At 40.3% G+C, this 21,091-nt stretch overlaps 1 protein-coding gene across 2 annotated transcripts in view; it reads left to right on the top strand.

The window, feature by feature from the left end:
• The window catches only part of Rnf216 (ring finger protein 216), a 118,195-nt gene that overhangs the window by 7,612 nt on the left and 89,492 nt on the right, over positions 1-21,091 (top strand). The window contains exons 2-7 of one of the 2 annotated variants that reach the window (XM_038345971.1): positions 5,767-5,916; positions 11,719-11,852; positions 14,087-14,719; positions 15,530-15,606; positions 18,253-18,355; positions 20,041-20,205. In XM_038345971.1, the coding sequence (XP_038201899.1) occupies positions 5,850-5,916; positions 11,719-11,852; positions 14,087-14,719; positions 15,530-15,606; positions 18,253-18,355; positions 20,041-20,205 (1,179 nt within the window). In that variant the 5' untranslated portion in view covers positions 5,767-5,849. Of the gene's footprint in view, positions 1-5,766; positions 5,917-11,718; positions 11,853-13,915; positions 14,720-15,529; positions 15,607-18,252; positions 18,356-20,040; positions 20,206-21,091 lie in introns of both variants that reach the window. The other variant, XM_038345970.1, reaches the window with a different exon arrangement.

Raw genomic sequence — 21,091 nt, 5'->3', positions numbered from 1 at the left:
TGTTTAGAAATTTTTTTCCCAGTTGGGCGGTGGTGGTGCACGCATTTAATCCCAGCTCTTGGGAGGCAGAGGCAGGTGGATCTCTGTGAGTTCGAGGCCAGCCTGGTCTACAAGAACTAGTTCCAGGACAGACTCTAAAACTACAGTGAAACCCGGTCTCAAAAAACAAAAGAAAAAAATTTTTCCTCTACATGTCTTGTTCTTGTTAAGTGCTGTGTAATGAAAAGTTCCTCAGACTTTCATTCTAGAATGTGGCCTGACCAGACTTGCATTCTGTTTTGTTTGGCAAGGTAACATTGTTTCCTCAAAAAGAGCTGATTCTTGTCCCTAAAGAGTTTTCTCTAGTAGCCAGTATTGTTAGTGTCTAGAGTCACCAAGTCATTGAGGACTGAAAAATGATGGTCATCTCTTTAGTAAGTCATTTGTAGCCGGGCGGTGGTGCCACACACCTTTACTCTCAACACTCAGGAGGCAGAGGCAGGCGGATCTCTGTGAGTTCCAGGCCAGCCTAGTCTATAGAGCGAGTTCTAGGACTGGCTTCATAGCTACTGAACAACCCTGTCTTGAAAAACCAAATAAAAAGTTTTGATTTCTTTTAGTTAGAATACTTTTATAAAGAAGCCACTTATTTGGTCACTCAGTTTATGTAGGAAAAAGTAAGGGAATGTCAAATTATTTGTCCTTATTTACCAATTTATTAATTTTGTATGTTTATTTCTTTGTAGTTTTGTTGTTTTCCTAGACAGGGTCTCTCTATGTAGTTCTGGTCATCCTAGAATTCATTATGTAGAACAAACAGGCTGACCTCAAACTCAGAGATCTTTCTTCCTCTGCCTCACATGTGCTGGAATTAAAGACGTACACCATGACATTCTGATGTGTTTTTTGTTTGTTGTTTGTTTGTTTGCTTGCTTGTTTTGAGACAGGGTTTCTCTGTAGCTTTGAAACCCATCCTGGAACTCATTTGGTCTAGCCAGGCTAGTCTTGTACTCAGAGATCCACCTGTCCGCCTGGGGTTAAAAGTTTGCAGCCACCACTGCCCAGCACGTTCTGATGTGTTGTTGGTTGATTGATTTTTTTTTTGTTGTTGTTGTTGTTTATTTTTTTCCCCCGAGACAGGGTTTCTCTGGGTGTAGCTCTTGCTGCCCTGGAACTAGTTCTCTAGACCTGGCTGGTCTCAAACTCAGGAATCTATCTGCCTCTGCCTCCTGAGTGCTGGAATTATAGATGTGTGCCACCACTGCCCAGCTTAAAGAAAGGGTCTAATGAGCCCAAGCAGGGCTCAAACTCATTCTGTAGTTGAGGAGAACCTTGAATCTAATCTCTTGACCTCCCAAATGCTGGAATCTCCACATTCAGCTTTCATTTGCTAGATAATTCATCCATTGCTTGTCATCATCTGAACATGACCTTTAACAGATTACGGACTCTAAGGAGATAGCTCAGCTGGTGGAGTGCTGGCTGTGAAAGCGTGAGGACTTAAGTGTGATTCCCAGTATCCCTGTAAAAAGTGCTAATCTCAGTGATGGGGAATTGGAGACACTGGGCTCCTTGGGACTTGTTGGCTAATTAGCCTGGCTGTATTGGTTGGTGAGTCCCAGTTTTCAGTTAGAGAATTTGTCATAAAACCCAAAATTGAAAAGTGCCTGAGGAGCCGGGCAGTGATGGCACAAGCCTTTAATTTCAGCACTCGGGAGGCAGAGACAGAGACAGGTGGATCTCCATGAGTTCAAGACCAGCCTGGTCTACCAAGTGTAGCTCCAAGGCTGCAGAGATACCCTGACTTGTGGGGGGAAAAAAAAAGAAAGTGCCCGAGGAATGATACCCAAGGTTTACCTCTGGCATCCACACACATGTGGGCACACACCACACAAAATTAATGAACTCTCATTTATACACACTGAAGAATTCCCTGCCAAATAAATTCTTATCTTTATTGAAAGTCAAGATTTTCTGTTTTAGGGCAGTGGGAACTTCTCCAGACTTGTTTTCTGGTTTTGCCAGAACCCAGTCTTGACACATAGTCTTTGTTAACTGCTTTGATACTGAGTGACAAGATGCCCCAGGCTCATTTTGTATGTCTCCAGCCCAAACCTGTAGTGGATAATTGTCCAAAATTACTTTTGGTTAAAAAAAAAAAAATCAAAAATGAGAAAGCCCTATTTTGTGTGGTTTTCTTCATTGCCTTCAAAAAATTGTTTCATATATTTAGTCTTAACTGATAATGAAGTAAATGTATCAATTTGTGACAACTCAGAAAAAAAATCTTACCTTTTAAAATATTACTTTAGCCGGGCGGTGGTGGCGCACGCCTTTAATCCCAGCACTTTAATCCCAGCAGAGGCAGGCGGATCTCTGTGAGTTCGAGACCAGCCTGGTCTACAAGAGCTAGTTCCAGGACAGGCTCCAAAAAGCCACAGAGAAACTCTGTCTCGAAAAACCAAAAAAAAATAAATAAAATATTACTTTACATAATTGATTCTCAACTTTTCTAAGCTATAACCCTTTAATACAGTTCCTCATGTTGTGGTGACCCCAACCATAAAATTATTTTGGGGGGCTGGAGAGAGGATGGCTTAGCAGTTAAGAGCACCACTGCTCATACAGAGTTCCTGAGTTCAATTCCCAGCAACCACATGGTGGCTCACAACCATCTGTAGTGAGATCTGTGGTGCCTTCTTCTGGCCTGCAGGCAAACATGCAAACAGAATACTGTATATATAATAAATAAATCTTTTTAAAAATTATTTTTGTTGCTACTTTATAAGTGTATTTTGCTAGTTATGAATCATAATGTAAATATCTGTGTTTCCTCCTAGTCTTAGTTGACCCTTGTGAAAGTCTTTTGACCCCCCTCCCAAGGGTTCGAGCTGAGAACTGCTGCTTCACATAATTTCTTATTTTCTTTTTCTGAATTCTCTGGCACTTCTGTGATAGAATGTTTGTCTTCTATGACTAACCTCTCAATTAACATTTTTTAGTATAATCTATATTTAAATGACATGAACAGATAACTGGGGATATAATATAACCATATAACCATTACCAGTTTGCTCCATCTCAACAGGTGCATGTAATAGACTCATGTAATAGATACCTCATCGAGCTCTAGAATACTTTTTCCCCTCAAAAAGTTGCTCCATAATCTTTGAGGTCATCTTTCCTTTCACAAAGCAGCTCTTGATTTTCTGTCATTATAAATTAGTTTCTCCAGCTGGGCAGACCTGTAATCCCAGTGTTTCTGAAATGAGGTTGAAGGATTGTGTGAATTCAAGGCCTACCTGGGTTACAGAGTGAGGCCCTGTGTCAAAAAGGAAGAAAAACTACATGGTGGTGAATGCCTTTAATCACAGCACCCTGAAGGCAGAGACAAGAGGATCTCTCAAGACCAGTCAGGGCTACACAGTGAAACCCTGCCTCAAAAAATTTTTTTAAAAAGCCAAAAAGGTGTTTATTTGTGTAAATGCAACTCATATATTTATATGAACTTTCACACTTGCAGGTCTTTTTTGTTTGTTTTTTGAGACAGGGTTTATCTGGCCTGGAACTCACTCTGTAGACCTGCCTGACCTCAAATTCAGAGATACACCTGCCTCTGCCTTCTGAGTGCCAGGATTAGAAGTGTGCACTCCCCCCCAAGATCACACTTGTAGATTCTTTATTGCAATGAAATATTAGGCTTGTGGAGGGTATAGTTCAGTGGTAGATTGGTTGCCTGGCATATGCAAGGCCTTGAAGTTTCCCAGCAATTCAGTTTGTCAGTCATTAATTTTAAAATTCGTTTTTTTTGTGTGTCATTAGCTTTTATTGAAATACTTAGGAAGTAAGTTTAAATCCTGTGAAAGTACCATATAGCTCTGGGTTTAATGGTACATGCCTTTAATCCCATCCTGGTCTTCACAGCAAGATCCAGGAATGCCAGGGCAACAAAGAGAAACCCTGTCTCTCTTTAGGAAAAGGAAAGTACTGTATGAAAAAAATTATTTTTCTCTTGGGACTGAAGAATGAGCCTAGGCCCTTATTCTTTCTGAGCAAGAGCTCTGTCCCTGAGCTCGTCCCCAAATCTCTTTAATGGCATGTAAACTATATTCCCTTGTTGTATTTCTTTGATTCAGCATTCTGTTTCTGAGATTCATCCATGTTGCATATATTGTGTTAATTCCTTGTTTAAACGATATTTTCACTAATTTGAGAGTTTCATGCAGTGTATTTTGAATATATTAACTCCCCCTAATATTCCTTCTTTTGCTGAGCAGTCTGTATTGCATAAGTATCTACCAGTTTAACTGTTTTTCTATTGATGGAGACCTGGGCTACTTTCAGTTATTGTCTGTAATGAAAGCAGTTATGTACATTTTTTTTTTTTACATTTTATTTTACATGTGCACACATGCACCTATGGAAGTCAGAACAGTTTGTAGGGGTTGATTCCCTTCTTCCATCATGTGGGTTCCAGGAACCAAATCATATTCCCAGAGGCACCCTTACCCACTGCCCACTGTACTATCTAGCCTCTGAACATTGTTTATTTTAGATTGTTACTGATTTTTAATTTTGTGTGTATGTATGATTGTTCGACACTTGCATGCTTATGCCTGAGAAGGACAAGAGAGTGTGACATTGCTTGAAACAAGAGTTAGAGACAGTAGTGAGTTGACCAGCATGGGTTCTGGGTTCCAAGTGTAGTCTCCTGAAATAGCATCATATACCAGGCCTGCATGTGGGGTCAGAGTACAACTTCTAGAGTCAGTTTTTTCATTCTATCCTGTTGGTCACAGGAATCAGCTCAGGTAGTCAAGCTTCACGACAAGCATCTTTCCCACAGAGCCTTCTTGCTGACTACCTGGGCATTATTAAATGGGTTTTTCCTGCAAATATTTGGGAGGCGTAAAATTTTTTGGAGCAAAATAATATGTTTAGATTGATAAAGATACATATTTAGCTTTTAAAAACTTCCAATTTCAGAGTTATTCCATTGTTTGTTTGTTTTTTTTTTTTTTTTTTTTTTGTTTTTCGAGACAGGGTTTCCCTGTAGTTTCTAGAGCCTGTCCTGGAACTAGCTCTTGTAGCCCAGGCTGGCCTCGAACTCAGAGATCCGCCTCCCTCTGCCTCCCGAGTGCTGGGATTAAAGGCGTGCGCCACCACCGCCCGGCTTCCATTGTATTTTTTAACTATTGCTATGAGCTATATGGCAATATTTTTTGGGAATTTTTGGTATCCTGTTTTTTGATTGTTTTTGAGTCAGGGTCTTTCTCTGTGTGTCTCAGGCTGGCCGTGGACTCCATGGTTATCCTGCCTCAGTCTCCCCAGTCAGAGGATTTTAAGTCTATACTGCCATTGTTTGTTATTTTGGTTGGTTGGTTTTTAGTTTTTGAAGACAGGTTTCTCTGTCCTGGACCTTGATGTGTAAACCAAGCTGGCCTTGAACTGAGATCTACCTGCCTTTGCCTCCTGAGTGCTTGGATTAGAGGCATACACTACAATTTCCCAGCTTATTCTGATGTTTTTGTTTTGTTTTGCTTTTTGAAACATGGTCTCTTTGTGTAACAGCCCTAGCTATCCTGGAACTCACCCTGCAGACTAGGTTAGCCTCAAGCTTACTGTATTTCTCTGTGTATTCCTGGCTGTTACAGAACTCACTTTGTATACCAGGGTGACCTCAAATTCATCCCCCTATTCTGTCTCCTGAGTGCTGGGATTAAAGATATGCACCACCGTCGCCCAACTATACTGCTGTTGTTAATGCTATTTTCTCTTCTTTTACAGGCCCTGTGGAATAGATGATTGCCATGTTTGGGTACTAATAATCGCACACACACATATATATATATTTATATCGGAATTTGAAAATGGCAGAGGGAAACAACAAAGAAGAGGTCATTCACTTGAACAACTTTCACTGCCACCAGGGAGAGGGTAAATTGCTTGTCCTTTCGCCCTTTACTCAATGCGTTTTCTTTACTGCAATGGTTGTATGTTTGAAATGATCCTGTTTTGTACCATATATAAACCAGGGGGACGGCAGAGGCAGACAGATCTCTGTGAGTTCGAGGCCAGCCTGGTCTACAAGAGCTAGTTCCAGGATAGGCTCCAAAACCACAGAGAAACCCTGTGTCAAAAAACCAGGGGGACTCCACTGCTAGACCTAGAACATCAGGCTTAAAATAGCAAAGTAGAATTATGCAGAGTTTTACTGTACTGATGATGGAGGAGAGTCATCTGTCTTTATGTTACTTTTATTGGTTAATAAAAAACTGTCTTGGCCCGTTAATGGGACATAAAATTAGGTAGGCGGAGTAAACAGAACAGAATTCTGGGAGAGAAGGCAGATGCTTCAGGCAACCACCATGAAGCAGTCGCCATGCCTCTCTTCTCTGAGATGGACGCAGGTTAAGATCTTTCCTGATAAACCATCCCTCTTGGTGCTATAAAGAATACTAAATATGGGTTAAAGCAAGATGAGAGAATTAACCAATAAGAGGCTAAAACTAATGGGCCAGGCAATGTTTAAAAGAATATAGTTTCCATGTAATTATTTCAGGTGTAAAGCTAGCCGGGTGGCGGGATGCAGCCCCGCCATTCCATCTACATATTGATTTGCCTCTAGAGGGTTTTGAGGAAATGGAATCATACAGGAGCACTCCGGGCCTGTCAAATTTAAAATACCATAGACAGTACTAGGCATTCTTGTTCTTAAATACTTAATTTCTTTTTTTTTCTAGCTTTAAGATTCTGACTTAGCCTCATTGAGAATGTTAGGACATAGTTCTTTGTTTTATATATAGTCCTTAAAATTTTGACAAATTCATTGATTTGCAAAGAGCAAAAGAGTACCAGCATTTGCATAATATTTCCTAAATGTGTGGGAAATTTCCTGTCAAATCTGAATGTACATTTATTAATACTTGGTCCAAAAGAGAAAAATTATTGATGAGTAAAGAGAATCCTTAATATATTCATTTCTTTTGAGTACAAATTCCATGACGAGGCTAAGCTAGCTTTGTTTTTTCTCTTGATGACATTTTATGATTGTGACAACGATTTTTTTCCTAGTATGAAATAAATCATGCATTTTGCCTTCAGCAATTTTTTTTTTTCTTTTTTCTTTTTCTGGTTTTTTCGAGACAGGGTTTCTCTGCAGCTCTTTTAGAGCCTGTCCTGGAACTAGCTCTTGTAGACCAGGCTGGCCTCGAACTCACAGAGATCCGCCTGCCTCTGCCTCCCGAGTGCTGGGATTAAAGGCGTGCGCCACCACCGCCCGGCTTCCTTCAGCAATTTGAAGTGTAGGAAATTGTAACACGTGAATAAATTTAGAGGAAACAGAATCATTCAAACTGTACAAATTATAGATACAAAAGAAATACTGAGTTTAAGAGTTTGTTAATAATGTATTATGACTTGGTAGTGATTGTATTAGCCATAACTTGTTATTCAGAAAGTTTGAAATCTTAGCTATAATTTGTACCCACACTCATTTCTGACTTCTGTACGTGCATATTGAATTAATGTTAGAATTTTTAATTAGGCATTAAATACAATTGAACAGTGTTTTTCCAAAACAATTACTAGGCTGGGTGTGGTGACACATTCTTTTAATCCTAGCACACAGGAGGCAGAGGCAGGTGAGTCTCTGTCATTTTGAGACCTAGTCTATATAGTTCTGTAATAGCCAAAGGTACACAGTGAGAGTTTGTCTCAAGAAAACTAGACAGACGGACAATTACTTCCTTATGGAAAATTACTGACTTTGGAAATGGGTTTTTTGTTTTGTTTTGTTTTTCTTTTGTTTTGTTTTGTTGCTCAACAAATATAAACATGCTATACCCATTATAAGGATATTTGTCAGGTGTGTAGAGTTGATTAATAGTTTTATTGTGCCAATCTCTTTAAGTTTTTCTGTTTGTTTTGTTTTTTTTGCTTTTTCTCTGTAGCCTTGGAGCCTGTCCTGGAACTAGCTCTGGCCTCAAACTAACAGAGATCCACCTGCCTCCCAAGTGCTGGGATTAAAGGCATGTGCTACCACCACCTGGCAAATTTTTTTCTTAAGAGTTCTGAAAAATAAACGGGCCGGGCGGTGGTGGCACACGCCTTTAATCCCAGCACTCGGGAGGCAGAGGCAGGCGGATCTCTGTGAGTTTGAGGCCAGCCTGGTCTACAAGAGCTAGTTCCAGGACAGGCTCTAAAAAAGCTGCAGAGAAACCCTGTCTCGAAAAACCAAAAAAAAAAAAAAAGAAAAAGAAAAAGAAAAAAAAAGTTCTGAAAAACGAACTTGCAATCTCACAATTGTGAGCTGACCATTTCTGTTACCCTATGAAGATTCCTCTGTGCTCTTTGCAGGCGTGCCCCACTCCATCTTGCCTTGAGGAGGGCACTAATCTACTTTGTGTCACTACTCGGTTTCCTTTTCATGGAACCTCAGTATACAGTTTTTTGTTTTTTGGGGGGGTTGGCTAGAATTTTTCTGCCCAACATATTACAATTAAGGCAAATAAATTACAAGTTATTTTTAAAATATATTTAATTATGTATTTGGATGTTTTGTCTTCATGTATATCTGCACCCCAGAAAAGGGCATTCAATTCTATTATAGACAGTTGTGAGCCTGTGAATGCTGGGAACTGAACTCAGGACCTTTGGAAGGGTTGCCAGTCATCTTAAGCACTGAGTCATCTCTTTAGGCCCACAAATTGTTATTAGAAAATCCTTATATATGTGGAAGATAAAAATAGACTTCAGGCCAGGCTTGGTGGCACATGTCTTTAATCCCAGCATTTGGGAGGCAGAGGCAGGCAGATCTCTTTGAGTTCAAATTTTAGAACAGCTAGGGATACACAGAGAAACCCTGTCTCGGAAAAAAAAGAAAGGAAGGAAGAAAAAGAATAGATTTCAAACTAACCTATCACAATGGAAATTCATGTTTTGAAGAAAATTTAAGGCTTAAAAATGCATGTATTATATATCAAGTATAACTGGGAAATTAAGAATCCAAGTTAGGGATCAGCAAATGGTAGGTCCAAATAATCAGTACAGCCTTGTAGACCATGTGTCTCTGTTGTATCACCTTAGCAATACAGTGCCTCTCCTAAGATTGAACATATGTTTACTCTTGTGACTCAGCATTTCCATTCCTAGAATGTTCCCAGCTGAAATGAGCACATAAAAGCATGTACATAACAGCAGTATCCAGAATAGTCCATGTTAGCACCAACTCAGATGTCCATCAGGGAAGAGTGAATAACTTATGTGTTCACAGTATGGATTCACGTGTAGCAGAGAAAACTGTCATCACAGCAATATGGATGTATCTCAGTCTTGTGATTTGCATGGAAACCAGACACAGAAAAATCCTTACCTAGAATCAACTAAAACTAATCTATAGAGTTAGAAGTCCTCTTTTGAGGATAGAAGGCAGCGATGGGAAGAGGAACAAGGAGGGTGCTAATGGGCTAGAAATAGTTCGTGATCTTGTCATGGTTGCACGGTCATTTTGTGGCAATTCACGGAGGTAAACCCTTGATTGGTAGTGTCTGATTGCTTAGTGAGCTCTGTTCTAGCCTGAACTACAGTGTAAGACCCTGTCTAAAAGGAAAAAAAATGTAAAAACAAGATTAGGACTAGCAGTATAGCTCAGTGATAGTGCTCTTGCCTAGCATGCATGAAGCCCTGGGAGATGGGTAGCTTAGTGGTAAAATTGCCTGAGCAGAACCTTTCTTTGGCTTCCCCTTTCTGTCCCCCAGAACCTATATAAAGACAGACATGATAGTCCTTGTCTACAATACTGGTGTTTTTGCAGCAAGGTGGGAGGTGGAAACAAAAGAATGTCTAGAAGCTTGCAGGCCAGCTAGTCTGGTTACATAGCAGTGCACAAAAGACCTTCTCAGACAAAGGAGGAAGTAAGGACTAACAACATCTGATGTCCTCTGATGGGAAGACATATGCCCTGGTATCACTCTCACAAAGGAACTCATGTGCACTCACATACACCACAAAAATTTATTTATTTTTAAAAAAGGCTAGGCACTCTTGTGCCCAGAATCTGGACCCCCCCCCTCCCCAAACCACCAAGAGACCAGATCTGATGCAAAGCAGAGTCTTTTTATTTCTGAGTTAACACGGGTCCTCCATCGGTCTAACACGGTGAAGTGAGTAAAAAGGGCTCTGAGCTGCAGTGGGTAGAACAAGATGGGGCATCTGGGGGTCTTCTAGTTTCACAGTAACAGTCTCAGGGTAGGCACACCTCCGTGCTGCGGGAACCTGTCTGAGCTGATTAACTGTAGCTGCAGAAAGGTTGCTATAGCTGGAGGCCATGGGGGTCACAGCATTCCGTCATTATTAGTAAAGCCTGTCCAGAGAAAACTTCTGATCCTCCCAGTAGTTAGGGCAAGGTTGGGGGCTCAGCACATTCTGCTGAGTCGGGCCTGTTGCTAGGTCTTTTCTGCAGCCTGTCTTGGCTGCTAAAGGTGTGGGGAGGAGAGGTGGAGTGGGGGAAAAGGTCTGGACCCTTCAGGCATAGCAGTATGTATCATACCGTGATCCTAGTGCTGGTTAATCGTAGAAAGAAGCGATCCGAAGACCTTAGTGGCCAGTCAGTGTGACTGAATCAGAGAGTTCCAGGTTTAGTGAGTGACTCTGTCTCTAGAAAAAAAGGTGGAGAGTAATTGAGGATGACACTTCTTTCCTCCTCTCGCCTTCACACACACGTGTTTGTGGGCCCCACACTCAAGTAAATAAGGAGCTTTTTTCTTTGAGCAAAAAGACAAAAATAGATAATATCCCCAATGGGGAAAACAGCCTCCACAGCTGGATCCACACCCACCCACAAACAGATTAGAGCAAGGAACAACTATTGTTGACCTGCAGAGCTGTGTTTTTGGATTTAACTGTGGTTTCATTTAAAAGAGCAGGCAAGTTAAAATGCCCATTGTCACAGATGTATCCTTGGTAGGTGATTGCTTGGTAGATGCTAAGTGTTTGGTTGAAATGGAAGTTCTGCTTAAATAGCTTATGTATAAAGTAAGCTGATTTTTAAATCTTAAATAAATATATTACTATTTTTGAGTGCTAATTTTTTTGAGATGTAGCGGCTTAAATCAAACCAGTCTTTTATTTCTTCAAGGAGTAAACATGGGGAATCTCTAAAGAAACTGGCAGTTCTATGTCAGTGTCATAATTAAAATAGTGTTATGTGGAAAAAAAATTGTGGTTGGCCTAATCGCTCATTCAGGAAAGTTGTTTTTTGAGGCAAAGTCTCACTCCCTCAGGCTGACTTTCCTAACTTTCTGTGCTGTGACTGCTAGAATCTGAAACACGCACCAATGCGCCCAACTTAAGAGCAAATTAAATACTTGTGTTTCTAGGATTTGAAAGGCTGAGGTGGAGTATTGCCAGGAATTTGAGTCTAGTCTGGTCTGCATAGTACCAAGCTAGCCAGCCATGACATAAGATCCTGTCAAAACAAAACCAAAAAGCTTCAGATTTCTCCCATTTAACAAAAGAAAAATTTGATACATTTTGAGCATTTTGTCTGTCATCTCTCAATGTTACTGGCAAAAATTAACAAGGAAACAGTTCTTGCTGCTTGAATCTGTGTGCACTTGAGGTGGTAAGTTAACTGTTAGTAGCTTTGAACTTGGCTTGAGACTTGGACCAACAGTGAATATAGGGACTGAATGTGCTCATACTGGCCTCACAGTGACCATGTTTTTTGCTTCCATGTAGAATGGATGAGTGTCAGAGATGGGCCCATCACCATATCTGACTCCTCTGATGAGGAAGGGATGCCCATGCTGGTTACCCCTGCTACTGAGCAACATGAAGATGATGACCTAGATGATGATGTCATACTGACAGAAGTGAGTGTTTTATGAACTTGAAATTGACTTCATGAGAAGAGTTTTTCTTTCTTTATGGTTTTGAATATATAGAAACAGTTAAATTAAAGTTTTTTCTTTTTACTTCTCCTGTAACTTTTCCAGTTTCCTTTTCTTTCTTTTGTTTTGTTTTTGTTTAGACAGGGTCTCATTGTGTAGACAGGCTGACCTGGAACTTGTTATACAGAATATAAAGAATAGGCTGGCCTATTAACCTAAGTTGAGTGCTAGGACTACCACACTGGGCATTTCCTCTGGTGGTTTTTGTTTGCTTTTTTTTTTTTTTTTTTTTTTTTATATAATTGTTGTTGTTTTTTATTTGATAAACTAACCATTGTTTTCCTTCCTTGTTTTTTTTTTACTTTTTTTTCCTTCCTTGTTTTTAATAACTTTTTAAGACTTGTTTTTATTTATATGTCTGTGAGTATGATGTTACCTGTGTACAAGTGTCCTTGGCCAAAAGAGGGCATCAGATTGATGGAGTTGGAGTTATAGACATTTATTTGTAATCTGCCTGATAGAGGTGCTGGGAACCAAACTGGTCTTCTGGAAGAGCAGCAAGTGCCCTTTACAGCTGCTCTATCATTACAGCCCATTCCCTTGGTTTTATTTATTTTCTTTACCAAAGAAACAGCTCTGCAATTTACCTGGTGGTGCTTGCATTTGTTTTCTCATGCATGGATTTCTGCTTTGGTGTTTAGTAGTTCTCTTGTGCTTTATCATCTTTACACACTTCGTTTATTATGTGGTTTCTTTACTACTTATTCATTATGTGTTTGTCTTTTTATAGTTTTTTTTTTTTTTTTTTTTTTTTTTTTGAGACAGGATTTTTCTGTTTAGCAACCCTGGATGTCCTGGAACTCACTCTGTAGACCAGGCTGGCCTCAAACTCAGAGAGATCCATTTTTCTCTGCTTCTGAGGGCTGGTATTAAAGGTGTGTGTCACCACAACCCAGCTGCATCTTTATCCTCTTATTCCATCACACTACAGCTTAATGACTGTAAGCATATTATGCATGCTTTTAGTTTGCATAAGTGGTTTTAATGTAAATTAAGAATTATACAGATATGTCCACAATTGATTTTAGAACATTAACATTTAAAATATTTTAGAACAGATGACGGTCATTTAAATTGTACTTTTTGACTCTCATGAATAATGTATAGTTCTATTGTAAATATTCATGTAAAGGTTTGTCTATGACTGTATATTTTTTATTTCTATTTATATATGTCAAGAAGTAGTGTTGCTGAACACTTGGAAATTGTTAAGTCCTGCCAACAGCTATGCCATTTTACATTCCTACTAGTTTTTTGTTTTTGGTTTTTCGAGAGATGGTTTCTTTGTAGCTTTGGAGCCTGTCCTAGAACTAGCTCTTGTAGACCAGCTGGCTTCGAAATCACAAAGATCCACCTGCCTCTGCCTTCACAGTGCTGGGATTAAAGGCGTGCACCACCACCGCCTGGCTACTGATTTTTGATTTTGTGTGTGTGTGTTTGATAATACTGATTTTTGTGGTTTGATTTATACTTCCCAGTGACCAGTGATTCGAGCATTTTGTGTGTGTGTTGTATGCATGCATAGACAAGTGGGCATATGGAGACTTTAGGGATTACTGTCTTCTTTGTTGTTTTCTACCTAATGTTTTTGATGTTGCCTCTCAGTGAACTCAGAACTCACCATTTTGGCTAGACTGGTTAGTCAGGAGGCCATTGCAATCTGCCTGTCTCTTCCTCCTTGACATTGGTATCACACACATGCGCTGGCCATTGAACTCGGGTCCTTGTGCTTGGGTCAAGCTACTTCACCTGAGTAAGCCGTCTCCCTATCACCTAGAAGGTGTAGCAGGTAGATCTCTATTGGTTAGAGACCAGCTGTGAGTACATAGTGAGATCCTCCCTACCTTAAAGAAAAGATAGTATTTTTTCTCAGGGGATGCTTCTAGTTTTGTTTCTTTCCTCTCCTTTCACTGTAAGTTCAGAAGCAGGTATAGATACAGGAAAGAAATCGAATTTTTATTATTAAAATTTCATTTTTTTCTTAGAAACATAAACCTCAGACATCCCGACCTAATCTCATCAAACCAGCTGCCCAGTGGCAAGATCTGAACAGATTGGGAGAAGAAAGGCCTAGAAAGTCTAGAGAAAACTCTGAAGCAGATCCCCACAGCTATTTTTCCTTTTGTAACGACTCACTGTTTGATTCTGGGGCGCAGGATGATTCTGAGGATGAATACGGTCAATTTCTGGATCTTGGGAGTAGCAAAAAAGGAGAAGCCAAACCTGGACCGAGCAATAAGCAGACAGCAAACAACATTGTTAACCCCAAACTGGAGCAGAAAGTCATTATAGTGGGAGAAAATGGCATTCTTTTCCCAAAAAGTGAGCCTTTAAAAGCTCAGAACCAATCATCTGAAGACTCAGAGACAGATCTCTTATCAAATCTTGAAGAGTCAACTGCCTCAGTAGACGACCAAATAATCGAAGAAGAGTACTGGCTGGACCATCCATACTTCCAGGCTCTGAATCCACAGCCTCAGGAGAGAACAAATCAGGTTGTGCCCCAAGAGCGAAATTCTGAAGCAGAAATGGGCCCAATGTTCTTCCGCCATGATTTCCCAGAGCCAGCTTTTCCAAGGCCAGAACCTCAGCAGGAGGGGATTCCAGGCCCTGCTTCTCCTCAGCCAGCCCATCCTCTAGGAGAACTTGAAGACCAGCAGTTAGCAATTGATGAAGACCCTGGGCCAGCTTTCCCCCTTCCAGGATCTCAGCAGGCTAATTTGGAAAACATGTGGGGAGAAGCTGCTGAAGGAGATCAAGAACTCATTACACTATTAGTTAAAGAAACAGTAAGTGTAATTTTTTAAATTATGATTTAAATAATACTGTACTAGTAATCCTCTTTACTATTGTTTTCTGTCATTTCAGTAAACAAAGAAATGCTTTGTGTAAACTTTATTTTCCTAAGAAGTATATTTCTAGAAAGGATGCAGATACCTCTAAAACCTGCAACCCAGACTGTACACTCTACCTTCAAGAAGTACTCTTGGTGCTAGCTGTATATCATGGTGTCTGGAGCTGGCATTCCTGTAAACTCCTGTTTATAGAAGGCCTTGAGTTCCTATTTAATGGAACTCAAGATCCTAGATCTAGGCCATCTAGTACAGCAGCACTAGCTAGCCCCTGTGGGCATTTACTTTTAAGTCTCTGGCAACTGAGTGAAGTAAAAAATTCTACTTTCAGTGCATCAGTCATTTTAATAGCCACGATTCTGTAGGATACCTATAGTAAAGAGCAAAGCAGGTATTTGTTTTCTGGGGTCAGAAAACCAGTTTTCTGCTTGTTGCTTTCTCTGGGTTTCTTAATCCTGATTTGCCATGTCTTTTTGAAGGCAGGCAGGGATTGTACCTTCCTCATACTCAGTAGTTATTGGAAGAATGAAGACTGGAGCTATAAAATGAGACAGGGTAGATGACCTCTAAGTCCTCATCTGTGCTCTCTAACCTGGGAACTAAGGGCTGCTTTTAAGCCAGGCACAGAACTGCTTTACAGCTGTTCTCTGGTCTTTAGGCATTCTATATACTTTTTGCCATGCAGTTTTATTGCCTTCCAAAACCATTATAAGGAACAAAATATAAGTACTGTTTACTACTTTGTAGGAAGCAAGATTTCCAGATGTAGCAAATGGATATGTTAAAGAGATAATTCATTTGAAGAATTACTATGATTTGAATGTGTAAGTATTCTACCATGCTTTCTCTCTTTCTGGTGGTAAAATACAGGTAATGTTTTGTCTATTTTTAACCATACACTTGGATGTCATTAAACACATTTCTCATTATTATGTAGACCTTTCAAATGTTGATCTCCAGAAATTGTATCATCTCAAACTGAGATGCTATTCATTGAACACTTAACTTTCTCATCCCCTCTCTTAGCCCCCAAGATCACCATTCTTTCAGTTTCAGGAAATTAGATTATTCTAGGCATCCATCTCTTAACTCTGAAATCGTAAGGCGTTTGTCCTTTTCTGAAACAGGGAGAAAAAAAGGCCCTGGATCAGACTTGGAAGAGATGCTTGCAGCTAGTTTCCATGTCTCTTTAATGATCCTCTGATTTATTTTTTTGAGACAGCCTCTTACTATGTAGCCCTGGGTGGGTTACTCAGCCTTCCTCTGCCTTCTGAGTGCTGAGATTAACAGTGTATGCGACTACACCCAGCTTGTCATTGCCTCTAACATATGATACCTCTTTTAGGTCCATCCATTGGCACCTGGGTAAAATGGGGAACATTTGTCATACTGTTCGGGGACACACTACTGACATTGGGCAATAAAGAAACTGAGTGGGAATTTTTAAGAGAAGGGATTGTCCTACAAATATGCCCAAGCAAGGAAAGGAGAACACAAAGAAAATCCTGATTCCCTATGAGGTGACACTTTCTTGCTACTGAGCCCTATTCACCACTGCTGTACCTTCCTCTGTCCAGCCTTCTGATTTGGCTTGGTTACTGGATGAAGAGCCTGGATAGTTGACTTTGAGTTTTTACTCTTATGTGTCATTGTGAATTAGCTTTTCCTGCCTCATCTTAGCTTGAAGTACTCCAACAGTGATATGGAGAATTATATTAATCAGTGAATAGAGAAAGCCTCATGAGTTTGGTATATAGAGGATCTGTCTAAGAAGACATGGTCTGCTCATCAGTCTTAAGAGTTAGCTAATAAGCTGAGCCTAACTCACATAGCCAAAGTCTTGCATTACTAAGGCTTATAAAGAGTATTGATGTCTCAGAGTTCATTTATTTGCGCAACAACTAAATCTCATAGCAAATGTGTTTGTGATTGTGAATACACAGTTTCTTGTAGTTGGATTTTTCTTTTTGTGACCTCCAGCTCACAAATAAGGACAGGGAGACTTAGTAGTCATAAAAGTTTGGCCTACCTTAGACTTGTTCCTATCTAGTTCTTATAACTTAAATTAACCAATATTTTTAAATCTATGTTCTTCCATGAAGCATCTCCATACTGCCTATCCTGCTTCCTCTGTGGCTGGTGATACCACCTTTCTTCTTCCCTGAGTTCTCTGTGTCTAAAAGTCCCACCTAGCTATTGGCCATTTAGCTTTTTATTTCAATAATGATAGCAATGTCTTCACACAATATACAAATATTCCACAACATTTACTTCTGGTGATATGCTTATTGTTTTCTTTTTTGTTTGTTTTTCAAGACAGGGCTTCCCTGTGTAGTCCTAACTGTCCTGCAACTCGCTCTGTAGACCAGGCTAGCCTCAAACTCACAGAGATCTGCCTGCCTCTGTCTCCCAAGTGCCGGGATTACAGGCATCACCACTGCCCAGTGCTCATCGTTCTTTTATAGCTACTTTCCTTCTATATTCTCTTGTTCATGCAGTTTAAGCCTTACTCATTTCAGTGACTTCCTATCATAGCGAAAGCTCAGAGGAGTCTGCATTTGTCAGTGTGTTCATTGTTTTTGTTCTGTTCCAGCTAGAGTCCTGCTGTGCAGCCTCAGCTGGCTTATGACTTAAGAGTCTTCTGCTTCAGCCCTCCTGAATCCTGGGCTTATACATGTGTACCACCACATCAAGTAAAGTGAAACCAGAAACCTGATGTGGCTGTCTTATTTTGTTGCAGGAGCTCCTTCCGCTCCTTCAGCCAATAGCCGCTGAGATACCAGCCCATTGGGGTGTGGTCTCTCTTTTTAAAAATGCGGGCCACGGTCCCTCCGCCCTGCTCCCGGCCACCGGCTAGCTTGTGCCCCAAAATAACAACACACAAACTGTATTCTTTTAAATACTGCCTGACCCATTAGTTTCAGCCTCTTACTCACATCTTGACTAACCCATATCGAATAATCTGTGTAACACCACAAATGGTGTCTTACCGGGAAAGATTCAGCACCGTCTGACCTGGTGGCTGGCTTCATCGCATCTCACTGAGGAGAGGCACGGCAGTCTGCCTAATTTAGGAGAGGTGTGGCATCTGACTGAGCCATCTACCTCACTTCCTTCTTCCTGTTCTGTCTACTCCACCCACCTAAGGGCTGGCCCATTAAATGAGCCAGGCAGTTTGTTTATTAGCCAATGAGAATCCTCCATCATTATTTGTTTAATTTTTCTGGGGTACAGCATCTTAATTCTTTTCTTTTTCTTTCCTTTTAAACTGAAGCAGTATCATATTTGAGATCCTCCTATCTCAACCCTCTGAGTATAAGGATTACAGGAGTGTGCCAACACTGATACATCTTAAATCCTTGATAACTATAACTAGAGGCTTTTTTTAAATATTTCATATGACTGGGCAAGCATGGGATTTAGAAAGTTCTAGGAGTAATGAAAGTAACATTGTGTGGGGGTTTTTGCAGACTTTGTAATTTTCTTCTGGAAAACCCAGATTATCCAAAGAGAGAAGACCGAATTATTATCCACCCCAGCAGCAGCCTGCTCGCCAGCCAGGATGATGTGAAGGCAAGTGTCCCTGGTGGCTTCGCCACTTGAATTGATCTGCTCTATTGATGATGCTGCCTTTGTTATCTTGAAGGCAGCAAAGTGCTATTGGCACGGGGCTTTAAAGGCAAGCGGGGGAAACAGGAATTCAGAATGTTTGTGGGCCTCCCTGGATATCTCCCTGAGTGTCTTTCTTGCATTGTTACTTTTAGTTTCCCATTCCCTCTGCTTTGAATCTTTTAGAACAAATGCCTAAAATGGGAAAAGAATTGGCTAAGGTTCTCTGTGTTGTTCTAGTAGTTTGTTTTTTTAATCTTACTATCTTTTTATTTTTTTCTTTTTTAAGACAGGATTTCTCTGCGTAGGTCTGGCTGTCCTGGAACTCACTCTGTAGACCAGGCTGGCCTGAGCTCACAGAGATTGCCTCTGCCTCCTGAGTACTGGGATTAAAGGCATGCTCCATGACATCCTAGCTAGTTTGTTTTTCTTAATGTTTTGCAGTTGTATAAAAATTGAAATACTTCACATGAATTGTTGGTATACCTACCACTAGTGATACAAAAATTTTATCGTAGCCACTCTTAATATCTCTGTCTTCGATCTCCACTTATTAGAATACCGCAAAAGCATTACTACACTTCCCTGCAAGTACTTAAGCTTGCAGATAGCTATCCTTACAACATTTGTGTTCAACCTTGTTCAACCTATTGAGCCACATCCCATGTCAAGATGTCAGAAGTTTCAAAACTTTAATTCTTAGCCAAAAATTGATCTAAGATAATGTTGAATATGTATGTATATGAATATATAGACACACACACACACATATATATATACATACATACATACATATATATATACACACATACATACACAGACACATACATGGGGGGTTTGTTTTGGTTTTTTGTTTTTTTTCCCCCTGAGAAAGATGGGTCTTTTTTTTTTTTTTTTTTTTTTTTTTTTAGTGGGGGGTTTGAGACAGGGTTTCTCTGTAGCTTTGGAGCCTGTCCTGGAACCAGCTCTTGTAGACCAGGCTGGCCTTGAGCTCACAGAGATCCACCTGCCTCTGCCTCCTGAGTGCTGGGATTAAAGGTGTGTGCCACCACCACCCAACCGAGAGATGAGTTCTTAATGTGTTACCTCAGCTTGTCTTGGACTTACCATCCCCCGCCTCAGCCTTCTGAGTGCCAGACATGTAGCACCATGTCCAAGATTATCCAACACTTCTTCATTTTTGTTTCAATTTAGTCACCTCCTTATAGAAATATTTTGAGAATAAACAAGATTCTTTCCTGTAATATATACTTTTTAAAATATTTATTTCTTTGTTTTTCGGTTTGAGTTTTTGAGATAAGATTTCACTGTGTAGCTGTTCTAGAACTGGCCCTGTAGACCAGGCTGGCCTGGAATTCAGAGATGCACCTGCTTCTGTATCCCAAGTGCTGGGATTAAAAGCTTATTTGTTATTTTTTGCGGGGTGGGAAATGAGTGTGTAAATGTTGCGCATGACGTTATTCATGGGGACTAGAAGCTAGCATTAGATTCCCTGAAACTGAGTTGTCTGGTATGTGTCCTAGAATCAAACCCCACTTCTCTGGAAGAACAGCAATTGCTCTTAACTATTGAGCCTTCTCCCCAGCTGTTATTCCTTGTGGAGCAATATACTCTCATCTCTAACTTTATGTTTTTTTGTCTCATTTCAGTTGCCTAAAATAGACTTTTTTGACTATTCCAAATTGACTCCACTTGACCAACGATGCTTCATCCAAGCTGCTGACCTCTTGATGGCTGATTTCAAGATGCTCAGCAGCCAGGACATCAAGTGGGCCCTACATGAGCTCAAAGGACACTATGCAATCACCCGTAAGGTATGTCCTTGGGCTTCCTTTTGAGATCACACCTTGATTCTCCTTCAGAGACAAAAGTGTACAGATTACATAGATTGAGGTGTCTTGTGATGGCAAAGTCCTTTAGAGTTTGTCAGGGACAGTAATTGCTGATCAGAAGAAATTAATAATGAGAAGAAATGCTACTGAGATAGTATTTATGAGTATTTATGAGTATTACTATCTCATAGTATTATGAGATAGAGGGTATCCCAAATCTCTGTAAGACCCTACAAGATGTTATGTTACTGTGGAAAGCAGGTTGTCTGTAGTGTGGTGTGTCTACCACTTTATAGCCTTGTTCGAGCATGCCAAGCTATTTAAAGCTATTGGTTACTAAGTGTCTCCTTCCTGCTTTATCTTTGTCTTGAAACTTGTTTGTTGAAGAAAAAGTTGTTATCCCATAGGTTTCAAGAGTCTGGATTTTTGTCAACTGTGCCCCCAGGTGTCATCTGCTGATTCTTATGTTCCCCGTATTTCTAGATCTTGAGTCTGATTAAATGTAGGGGTGATTACTTTTTCTCTTTCCCTGACTTTGAACATTAATGCTGCTGCTTACTAGGCTGTGATTTGAGCAAGTGTCTGGTGCACACTGAGTTTAAGTTTACTTGCAGTATAGAAAGGTTCTCTAATCCATCTCTAGATCTGGATAATAGTGTAGAGCTTTGACCTGGTGCCTGGCTCATGTGGGGTTTCAGTAAGCAAGTTCCAGCCATAACATACTTAATATCTCCAGTCTCAGGGGCTCTGACACCCTCTCTGGTTCCTGAGAGCACTGCATGTATGTGGTGTACAGGCATACATATAGGCAGAACACCCATACATATAACATAAAAATAAGTCTTCTTTTAAAAAATCAAATATTATT

The sequence above is a fragment of the Arvicola amphibius genome, chromosome 10 (genome assembly GCF_903992535.2).
Source record: "Arvicola amphibius chromosome 10, mArvAmp1.2, whole genome shotgun sequence".
Lineage (NCBI taxonomy): Eukaryota > Metazoa > Chordata > Mammalia > Rodentia > Cricetidae > Arvicola > Arvicola amphibius.
This window is presented reverse-complemented; position numbering and strand designations above follow the sequence as displayed.